The sequence below is a fragment of the Leptopilina boulardi genome, unplaced genomic scaffold (assembly GCF_019393585.1).
Source record: "Leptopilina boulardi isolate dan_hultmark-lab unplaced genomic scaffold, ZJU_Lbou_2.1 LbouV2_38, whole genome shotgun sequence".
Lineage (NCBI taxonomy): Eukaryota > Metazoa > Arthropoda > Insecta > Hymenoptera > Figitidae > Leptopilina > Leptopilina boulardi.
Window position 1 is genome coordinate 4,327,026 of NW_026137951.1, and position 10,653 is coordinate 4,337,678.

General features: G+C 25.6%; 3 protein-coding genes across 3 annotated transcripts; 2 read left to right on the plus strand and 1 right to left on the minus strand.

Moving 5' to 3' along the window:
• The first annotated feature begins 303 nt into the window (after positions 1–303).
• Positions 304–4,406, plus strand: LOC127288060 (SUMO-activating enzyme subunit 1). Its single transcript, XM_051315286.1, has 6 exons — positions 304–498; positions 583–754; positions 3,109–3,365; positions 3,516–3,691; positions 3,772–3,904; positions 4,062–4,406. The coding sequence occupies exons 1-6, from the start codon at positions 401–403 to the stop codon at positions 4,222–4,224; spliced, it is 999 nt and encodes a 332-aa protein (XP_051171243.1). The 5' UTR covers positions 304–400; the 3' UTR covers positions 4,225–4,406.
• A 544-nt stretch (positions 4,407–4,950) lies between these two features.
• Positions 4,951–6,341, plus strand: LOC127288063 (uncharacterized). Its single transcript, XM_051315289.1, has 2 exons — positions 4,951–5,570; positions 5,636–6,341. Exons 1-2 carry the CDS (start codon positions 5,033–5,035, stop codon positions 5,926–5,928), a joined length of 831 nt encoding a protein of 276 aa, XP_051171246.1. The 5' UTR covers positions 4,951–5,032; the 3' UTR covers positions 5,929–6,341.
• Positions 6,342–6,476: 135 nt separating this feature from the next.
• On the minus strand, positions 6,477–10,517 carry LOC127288058 (2-(3-amino-3-carboxypropyl)histidine synthase subunit 1). The gene is made up of 5 exons (XM_051315282.1): positions 10,334–10,517; positions 8,977–9,306; positions 8,595–8,902; positions 6,929–7,312; positions 6,477–6,856 (listed from the first exon to the last, which is right to left on the minus strand). Exons 2-5 carry the CDS (start codon positions 9,287–9,289, stop codon positions 6,626–6,628), a joined length of 1,236 nt encoding a protein of 411 aa, XP_051171239.1. The 5' UTR covers positions 9,290–9,306; positions 10,334–10,517; the 3' UTR covers positions 6,477–6,625.
• Positions 10,518–10,653: the final 136 nt, after the last annotated feature.

Consider the following 10,653-nt stretch of genomic DNA (forward strand, 5'->3'; position numbering starts at 1 on the left):
CAAATATCTTTATTCTTCTCTCACCCATTCTTACGTTTCCGTTCACGATTGCGTTCCCGTTCAAGAATCTATTCTGCTTAGGCCTTTACCATGTGTGATTGTTAAGGGCCTAAGCACAATAAATCCGCGAAAGTCTTTACATGGAAGCGTAAAACGTAAAATTTTGTAACTAGATAATGAGTATGAGAGAGATAAAGATATATGTTTGTCCTTTTCGCACTTATTAGTTACAAATTTAAACGCCTTCATGTGATTTCACCTTTATGAGCACTTTGTTCCATACAAACTATCCAACCTTGGTAGCCGGACCTGTTCATAATATCATGGTTTAGCGTTACCGGCCTATAACCTCTTTCAATCGTTTCTATTTTGAGTGATAATTATAAATATTGCATTAAAAATGTTTGTTAAAATTCCAAATAACTCAGAATTAACAGATGCAGAGGCGGAATTATATGACCGTCAAATTCGTCTTTGGGGTCTTGAATCACAAAAGCGGTAAATAATTGTTCTTTCAGAACTCATTTTTGAAATCCCTTTTTTGATTTTCATTTATGTTAATATATAAATTTTCTTTTACAGCTTGCGTGCTGCAAAAATTCTATTAATTGGATTAAATGGTTTTGGTGCTGAAGTAGCAAAGAATATAATACTTGCTGGTATAAAATCTATAACATTTTTGGATCATAGATCTGTTACTCAGATAGATAGATGTTCCCAATTTCTATTGTCTGTAGATCAAATTGGAGAAAATGTAAGTCACTATATAAAAAGTATATTACATTATAAATTTTATTTTAGCAATATTACACATTTCAATATTTTAACGTTTTAATTTTTTTTATCGTAACATAACCCATACAGCACAATTTATTATTGTAAAGAGCAATATAATATTTTCGAAAAAGCTTGTGTTCTGTCCTAGAGAAATGTTCGCTGAACAATTTATAAAAAAAAACCGCTTCGATTGACCAAAAACTTTTAGTCAAAGCCTTAGTAGAATGTTTGAAAAACACGAGTTTTATCAAAACGTGTTTAAACATAAATGATTGAATAAAACATGATTGGAGAAACTTACGACTCAATCGGCTACACTAGGGCCGTATTGTTCATCTTCCACATTGAAAAGATGTTCCCGGTTTGCCACATACAAAGAGCATTGCATAATAATTTAACGAAAACAATAGTATTTTAATTTAATTAAATTTAATTTCAATTAGGTAGGTGGATAATTTTGTTCATTAAATTCAATCTTTTATTTCCAACGTTTTGAAATCGAAATGATTTCCTCTTCAGGTAGTGAAAAATTAGGAATAAATTACGTAAAAAATTATAAATCATTAGTCGAATAAAATTCATCATAAAATAATAATTCGTCAAATGTATAAATAGAGATTTCACCAAGTAACATTGGACAGAAGTTAACATTCCTGTATAAATTAGTTGTTTTAATTATTTATTTATTTAATTTAAAAAATAATTTTTTTGGTATGTAAACTGGGTTTTATTTGTTTACTTGTAATTGACTCCAACTTCTATTGTTCTCCAATGTTATAGAAATTTTTATATTGTAATATGTTATATTATATTAACGAATGTTTTCGTTATTATTCAGCTACCTAATTAATTTTAATTACTTAATTTTATAAATATTTTACTTTAAATAACTAATGTTATTAGATATTTAATTCATTTTATTAATTCCTTAATAAGAATAATTCTGTAAGAATATTATCAAGAAAATTTATTTTGAATATTTCAGAATCGAAACTAAGACAAAATTTCAATTAAGTCGGACATACATATTTCTAAAAAAAAATTATTAGTTACATTATGAAAATTTGTTGAAGTTTAATTTAATCAATTTATTGAAATTTAAAATTTTGGTATAGTTTTCAGTTTAAATAAGCAAAAAAATTTCCAACAATATGTAATTAAATTTTATATATTTTAAAATTATTATTTTTTTAAATAATTGAATTGCAAAAGATTTTAAATTTAAAATAAATTTTCTGCAAATTTAAACTGCTGTAGTTTTTTAAATACATTTTTAACTACAATTCAATTTTAAAGTTTTTATTATAAACTTTTTTAAATAATTGAATAGGTATTCGAAGAAATATTAAAATTATTAAAAATAATTGGATTTTGGAAGAGTTATAATTGAAATTTTTAGAAATAATTAAATTCTAAAAGATTTTGTTAAATTTCAGACAATAATTAAGTACAGAATTGAAAATAATTTGTGACGCGATCTGAAGAAAGGGACCTTAGAAGCAAAAAATTATAGGTTACGTTTGGAAATTTTAAAGTGAAAATACACAAAAACGTTCAACTCGTAATGCAAATTAATGATATTTAGGTCTTCATTAACTTCAAAATATTTAATAAATACTAATTTACGTTTAAAAAAAACAAAAATAAACTTTTAGTTCAAGTAAAACTGTCTTAATGATAACCTATAATTCATTTGCTTCTAAGGTCCCTTTCTTCAGATCGCGTCACATTTATTAAATAATGTTAGATAAAATTTTTTTTTAAAACAATAGAATTTTCAAAAATTTAAAATTAAAATTTTTGAAAATAATTGAACTTCAAGTGATTTTTAATTGAAATTTTCGATGATTTCTGTTGCTAAAGAATTTATTAGAAATTACAAACAAAAATTGAATTTCGAAATAGTTATAGTTTAAATAATTAAATTTTAGAAATTATTAAATTAAAATTTTTGAAAATAATTGAATTTCAAATGATTTTGAAATGAAATTTTTGGTAATTTTATTTGCTTATTTTTTTTTAATTTAAACAATTATTTGAATTTCATGAAATTTTTAATTCAAAAATAGTTTAAGATAATTGAATTTGTGAAGAATTTCATTTAAATTATTGAAAATAATTAATTTTAAGAAGAATTTTAGTTAAAGATTTGTTAAATAATAATTGATGTCAAATTCGTGTTTAACTAGCATGAAAACTCCTGGTGATTAAGTATCTTTGATTTTAGACAACATGATTTAATAAGGGTGTGTTTTGAATAGTACTCGCTCAAGCCATAGTGGTAATTTCGGACAGTAGTATTATATTTTTAAAATATTTATAATTTTTTAGAGAGCTGAGGCATCATTACAAAGAGCACAGAACTTAAATCCAATGGTATTAGTTAGTGCAGATACAAGTAAAGTTGATGATAAGCCTGATGAGTTCTTCGAGGATTTCGATGTAATATGTGCTTCGGAATGCAGTGTGACTCAAATTAAACGTTTGAATAAAATCTCGAGAAAACAAAATATTAAGTTCTTTGTTGGAGATGTTTGGGGCATGTTTGGTTACACATTCGCTGATTTAGGAACACACGAATTCGTTGAGTAAGTTTCTGGGCCAATTTTTCCCATAATATTATTTTTATTTTCGAAGTTTGATTTAGCTATCGTCAAGTCTGATCAAGAACAATGAGTTTTATCGTTTTTTTTTTATCGCCAACTTTTATTTATAATTAAATATTGTCCGATTTTCAGAGATATTGTGCAGATGAAAAAAGTACACGTACCAGAAGGTGGTGATACTAGTATTAAAGACAAATTTGAAAGTGTAACGACAACTGTAAAAAGAGTGGTAACTTATGTACCATTTGAAAAGATTTTAAATATCAAAAAATTGTCAAAAGATGATAAAGTTTACTATTTAATGCAAAGTAAGTGATATTTTTTCTTCACTACTTTAAGAGAAAGTACTTATGATTGTATTTATGAAAAAAATGTAATTTATTTTTAGTATTATTGAATTATCGTGAAAAATATGGTAACGATCCTATTTCGCGTCAGACATCTTTGAAGGGCCTTAAAGAAGAATATGAAGCAGTTATTGAAACATATGAACTTGGCGACACTTTAAAATCATTGTTAGAGTAAGTATATAAAAGTAAAAATGAATATTAATCTCTATAAATTTTCGGAGATCATTGAACACATGAATTTTTTTTTCCATAGTAAAATTTAATTTTTACATGTTTCTTAGAATAAACATTTAGAAAAATTTAATTAAAAATAAAATTTTCTTTACAGAGGAAATTTGTATGCACAAATAAGTCCAGTGTGTGCAATCCTTGGAGGTGTTATGGGACAGGAAATAATTAAGGCTGTCTCTCAGAAAGAAAGTCCTCATGATAATTTATTTTTATTTAATCCTGATACTATGTGTGGAAAAATTTTGAACCTTGGACGATAATGTAGTTTCAGGATTTCATCAGTTTCTCTTACTTTTTTGTAATAAAGTGAAAATTAATTTTTAAGTAATAGTTTATTTTTGTCAGACTTTGTTTCATTGTGAAAAATCTTGCTTTGTACTTTAGGACAATTTTATGTAAAATTTAATGATTTCTAATAAATCCTATTCTGTACTTTTTAATATATTTGAATTTTCTATTTGAATATATCCAATCTTTCTAGAAAATTTTCAGAAAGATATTGTGCTATGTGAGTTGCATCTTTATTAAATATAGAAAGATCGGCAACGGCAAGTGTCGCGATAGCGAAATTCCAGGGACCTTTACCTACGAAGTTTAAAGCTTGACGGCAGTATCTGCCTTGAATACCAAGGGTTATGCAGATTTTCCATAAAATTATTTTTCTGGAAATTTTTATTTATTTTTGCAAAGAAAAAATTCTGGATCTTTCTCTTAAATTCACGTCATTTTTTTTTTAATTTCTAAAATTAGTAATGTTAGCATTAATAATATAATGTTTTCTATATGGGTTGTTTTATTGCATCCGAAGAGAATCTTCGAGCACTTTTTGTTAATTAAAATCAGTCTAAAACTTGCTTTTACAAAAATTTATAGAAAATGATAGAAATAGTCGATGCTATTATCATTTAATTCCTTTTTGTGCAACACTTTTATGTTTGTCGCAGTATGTTGACTGTCATTAAAACTCAAATTGTCGTGTATAAAAATGTACGTCTACTTTGTTTCCGATTTAGTTTTGCATCGTAATTTCTCTTACACATTTCTCTTTTTTGTAAAAAGTGTATTTGCATGCAATCATTGACTATACAAAGCTACTTTGATAATTTTAATAAGTTTTTCTTAATTCCCGATTTTTCTGTGCAACAGAAAAATAAAATGTCCGAGAAACAGTGTGAGAAGGTAAATACAAAATCCAATAAAACTTCTATCAAAACTAAAAATGACGCAAATATACTATCAAATGAACATTTGCAAAATGAAACATTATTAAAAGATTTTAAGAAAAAAAACATTAAAAACAAAAAGCAATTAGATTTTTTAGAAACTAAATCTAAAAATAGAAAAAAGTTTCTTATAGAGAAAAAGTTAAGAAAAATTGATCCAGAGAGGAAGAAGGTGAATTCAACGTTAACAAAGAAACATTGTCAAAAAAAGAAAAAAATCAAACATGCTAGTAACCAATCATTAGATACATTAACGTCAACTAATAATGCAGATGAAATTCCAAAATTAAATATTCGACAAATGGAGATCGAATCACTTAATAATTTGATTACAAATGTAAATCAAGAACAGCAAAATAAGAATATCAACTGTTTACCTACTTGTAAGTAAGTAGCTGAAAAATTTAATTTTTGTTTCATTTAAGTGACCTAAAAATTAATTTTACAGTTGATGATTGCAATTTGCCCTCAACACATCAACAAGTAACAGTAGAGCAGGGTCATAATGTTGAAGATGTAAAAAACAACAAAAAATATAAAACGAAAAATAAGATTATCGATTCTGAATCACTTGAAATTGATAAGATTATTGAGAACTTGTCATCATACAAAATACCTGTAGAATCAAATTGTCGACATATTTTCGCTTCATCTGATGCACAATTGCGTAGTGGCGATGAAATGGAATCAATTGTTTTTGTATGTGTATTGTGTGGAGAATCTAAAGACTACTATCGATAAATTATTATTATAAGAATTGCTAGACTGATTTATATTTAATTATTCGCAAATAACTTTTGGGATAAAATGGGTCACAAATTGTATCTAGAAAAAATAAATTATTAAGGCGGCAAAAATATTTTCGTCACATAGCAGTAAAGATGTACAACTGGTTTGAAGTAGTTCAATGACTCATACAGTTTACATGCGGGATAATGTACTCGAACAAAATAAATACATAATATAAATTAACCAAATGTATATTATTGCAAAACAGCTTAGTAAGCAAAAAAGAGTCACTGCCCTAACAATTAAAAAGGTGGATAGAAATGAAAAAAAAGTCTTTCCATTTCAATCCTGTTTCTGAATCCAGAATTTTCAAGAGTTTCTTTAAGATTCTATTAAATAGGTTTAATAGAAAGTTTATTAAAACTGTAGAAATTAAATCAATTCCTAACAATGAAATAATTTTTCATAAAAAAACATATTTAAAGTATGACAAAATTTTTTGTCGCATACAAAATAGTGAAATTCGATTAAATGCTATTTTGAAAAAGGAAACATTAAAATAAGAATTAAACCGTTCGACCTTTAATGAAAATTAAATAGTCATTGTGAAAATAATTACAGAATTAATAAAAATAAATAAAATAACAAATAAATTAAACTATAATATATAAAAAGATATGAAACATTAATTAATAGTTTAAAAAAATTCTTATTTTCTTTTTCTACAATTTTCACAACTAGAATTTATTTGTTTATCTAATTCAGATGGTTTATGAATTGGTGTCCAAGGTCCAAGACTAGCATGTGCATAAAAATCCATTGGGTACGGTTCATCCTCATTGAAATTAGCCATACTTAATGTTACAGCTGCTTCATAAGGATTTAAAAGTGGTTTTGCGAACGTTACACCCCAATCTATACTTAATCTTGGACAAGCCACCTAAAATAAATGATTAATTAAACTTAGAAATAAATTAAAACGTTATATTTATATGAATTATTATATTATTACCTGCACAAATGTATCTATTTGAACAAATAATTTTAGTTTGTTTGGGAATATTTCCGAAAGTAAAATAATGATATTCGGCCTTTTTAAAACTTTTAATTGATCTTGTAAATTCGAAAGAACACTTCTACTTCCTTGGCGACCAAGAGTTCCCAATAAAAGTCCAAATGTTTCAGCATTCATTGACTGATTAATGGCATTCTTTCGATAGTTTCGCATTAATTCATGATTATAATGTTCTTCAGTAACTTTTTTTTCATACGGATCATATTTGTAAGCCCTCAACGTGGGATTAGCTATTAAAACTGCTTCCAAATGAAATCGTCCATCGCCTATATAAACAATTATATCTGCACAACCAATCCTTGGTGATGTACATCCTAAAATCTACAATTCAATCATATGTTATAATTTTATAAATTTATATTATGAAAATATTTTATTTTGATATTGAGTTAAAATAAATGATATAAATGGATTTAGGAGATATTGATATACAATCGAACCTGGATAAGAGAGTTCAAGGAACTGGCAATTTTCTCTCACTTACAGAGGTTTATTATTTTTTTTTAAAATTACTTTAATATGCAATATTTGACTAAAAAAGATTCTTTTTGTTTGTTTATAATGTATGAATTAGACTATAAAATATTATTTATTTACATTTAAGAAAATCTGTGATTTTTGTTTGTTTTTTTGTTTCACAGGGTGTCTAACAAGGATTGAGAAAAAAATTCCCTGACTTTTCCATGACTTCTCCCTGACATTTTTTGATTTTTCCCTGACTTTTTAATAACCTTATTTCTTCTTTCTTTGGATAAAAATATGGTTACTGACATATTTAACAATAAATTAATTTCTAATAGTAGTAACAAATGGTAATAAAAACCATTCAAGTTTTTTTAGATTAAAAAATTTTTAAATTCACAAAAAATTTTAATTTTTGTAGAAATTTACAGAAATTTTCCTGACTTTGAATGAAATTTTCTGAAATTCCCTGACATTTCCCTGACCGTTAGACACCCTGGTTTCAATATTTTTAACTTCCATCTGAAGCGTATAAATTTTATTAAAAACTTCGGATTCTTTTAACATTTCTATGTCCTTCAGTACATTTTAACTTTATAGAAATCTTTACGTTTTACGTCCCTAAAGTTCTGAACGTTCAAATAAACGAAAAATGTTTACTACTTTGTTAAATCCTTCAAAAAACCTAATGCATCAAAAATGTGCCTCGTAGGTGGCGCCATATTCTATGTCGTTTAGCATTTTTCATTATGAACTTCAACAAAAATGAGTCTAAATTTTTTGTGAGAATTTTTAAATAATTTATACAACAAAAAAAGGAATTTTATTCATTTGAACGTTCAGAATTTTAGGCACATTACTTTTTATGATTTTATAAAATGAAGATTCCGGCAAATTAAAATGTTTCATTTTTTCGTTCATGGACTTTCGTTGTTTTCACTGATGAGCGAGAAAAACGACTCTCTCTTACAGAGATTTTTGAGTGTAAAAATGGCGAGACTAGCCAACGACTCTCCCTTATAGAGGTTTCTCTCTTAACCAGTTTCAACTGAATATCCAATCTGATAGAAATTGATTTTAATAAAGTTGTCAAGATTTAATAGTTATTTTTTTAAAGGCTGTAAAAAAGATATAGAAATACCTCTCCTGGACTTAATGGTTTACATTGAGGTATTATTGTTTCATATCCCTTCATTTTTAATTCTGTCGCAACAGCGTGTAAGCTTCCAACAAACTGTATTGTACTGACGAGAGCTACTTTACTGTTTATTGGTATTGTTGATTCTAAACATTCAACACAGTGAATAATATCAATTTTTATGTCAACAAATATGTATAAAACTTTTATGCTTTCAGTTTGGTTTATTGGAATTAAACAAGAATGTCCATAGTGAATTAAAAAATCAATATCTAATGCTCTTGCAGAAAAATCATCAATGCAACAGGCACCTGTAAATTAAAAAATAAATTTTTTAAATGCTCTTTTTGAAAGTATAATATTTTAAATAATAATTCAATATTACCATAAGTTACATCTCCTAAAATAACAGTTTCAGCATCAGTAAATTCTTCTATAATGTCACTAATAGTAGTGGCAAACATTAAAAGACCTTCGGGCATTTGTAGCCCAACTCTTTTTGATCCATTTTCTTTAATTCTCCATATTGTTTTATGTATTTCAAAATTATAATTCGAAGGCAAAGCCGACATGGCGGCATTAATTAACGGATCATTAAGTAGTGATTGAGGTATTTTATTAACTTTGACTGGAGCTTTGAATACTTTACGAACTGGTTTCGCTTTAACTACAACAACGGAATCTGCTAATTGATCCATGTTAAAGAATAATTTATCTAAAAATAAAAATTTTTTCATCAATAAAAATATGACAATCAATATTCTATAAAATAATGTTCAAGGTACAAAATTACACTATGTGATAGTGAAAAATTACTTTGAATCGGATCTACCCTAACTTGTTCGTCTTGAAAAACTGAAAAGAATGGTGAATATTAAATAACTCAAACAAACAAAAAATTTAATTTTAAAGCAAAAAACCGCTTTTTTGTACTTTTTGTATATAAAATAGCTTGTAACTTTGACATTTTTGGTTCAAATTCAAGGATTTTTTTTCATTTCAAAGCTGAAGAAAAAAGCCTTTTAATCCTAACAAGTGTTTTTTGTTATATCTAAAATAAGGTCAGAAAAATTGGAAAAAAGATAAAAAATTGTAAATTTTTAACTTAAACACGAATTTCATTTAGAATAATTTTTTTCTGTTTATGCTTTTAAAGAGTATTTAATTATGTGTAAAATGAGATTTTTTTGAACAGAATTCGTTAAAAATTAGCTGAGTTATTGCAGTTTTTGTTTTCATAGTCACACTATTAGATTCAATCTACGATTAAATTCTCTTCTTTTCTGCTTTTAATTATTATTATATTTTGTTTTTAAATAATTAAATAAAAAAAATGAATTGTTCATTTAACAATTACTCGGAAATAAAGATTTGTCGATTTTTTAAATAAAAGCTATAAGTCTATATTTTACAGTCCAATTTAAAGCGATTATTGTAAAATTAAATTTATTAATTGTTATTCATTTTTTTTTTAAACAATTGTGATTTAAAATACGCTCCGAATGTCACTCAAAATTCTTCTCATTTGATGCGTAAAAGGCTAAAGTTTTTAATTAAAAAAAAAGAAAAATGAGTAACCATTAAAATTACAAAAATTTAATATTTAATTTTCAGTAAAAAATATGAAAAGTATAATATATAATTAATATTTTATGTATATTTTTACTGTGATGAATTCAAAAATAAAGATATTTTTCAAATTGTTTATTTAAAAATAAAAAAATTATTTATCGAGACTTTACCTCAAAAAAATTTGTTGTTTTAATAAATCAAATATAAAATCTCATAAATTCAATTAAATAAAATCAATATTAGTTTTTATGATTCTAAATAAAAATTTTAGTTTATTAATAAAAATGAGAACAGTAAAAACATTAAACTTTTAAATATAGGTTATGTTTAGTAGACAGTTGTTCATTTTTAGTCATAGATAAATTATGATCAAGAATGTGAACCGCACGAATATATTCCAACCAGGGATGGGTAGGTAATATACATTTTCTACATATGTTACGTATTTTATGTAGTAAAATTCGTCGTCGAAAAACTTTGTCATGCGTAA

Bases quoted from the DNA above. Each gene is read 5' to 3' on its own strand.
- LOC127288060 (XM_051315286.1), top strand. From the start codon at position 401: ATGTTTGTTAAAATTCCAAATAACTCAGAATTAACAGATGCAGAGGCG. The intron at 3,692-3,771 runs GTAAGTGATATT...ATTTATTTTTAG, and splicing joins AGTTTACTATTTAATGCAAA to TATTATTGAATTATCGTGAA. The intron at 3,905-4,061 runs GTAAGTATATAA...TTTTCTTTACAG, and splicing joins ACTTTAAAATCATTGTTAGA to AGGAAATTTGTATGCACAAA.
- LOC127288063 (XM_051315289.1), top strand. From the start codon at position 5,033: ATGCAATCATTGACTATACAAAGCTACTTTGATAATTTTAATAAGTTT. The intron at 5,571-5,635 runs GTAAGTAAGTAG...TTAATTTTACAG, and splicing joins TATCAACTGTTTACCTACTT to TTGATGATTGCAATTTGCCC.
- LOC127288058 (XM_051315282.1), bottom strand. From the start codon at position 9,289: ATGGATCAATTAGCAGATTCCGTTGTTGTAGTTAAAGCGAAACCAGTT. The intron at 8,903-8,976 runs GTAATATTGAAT...TTTAATTTACAG, and splicing joins TTTAGGAGATGTAACTTATG to GTGCCTGTTGCATTGATGAT. The intron at 6,857-6,928 runs GTAATAATATAA...CATTTATTTTAG, and splicing joins AAATAGATACATTTGTGCAG to GTGGCTTGTCCAAGATTAAG.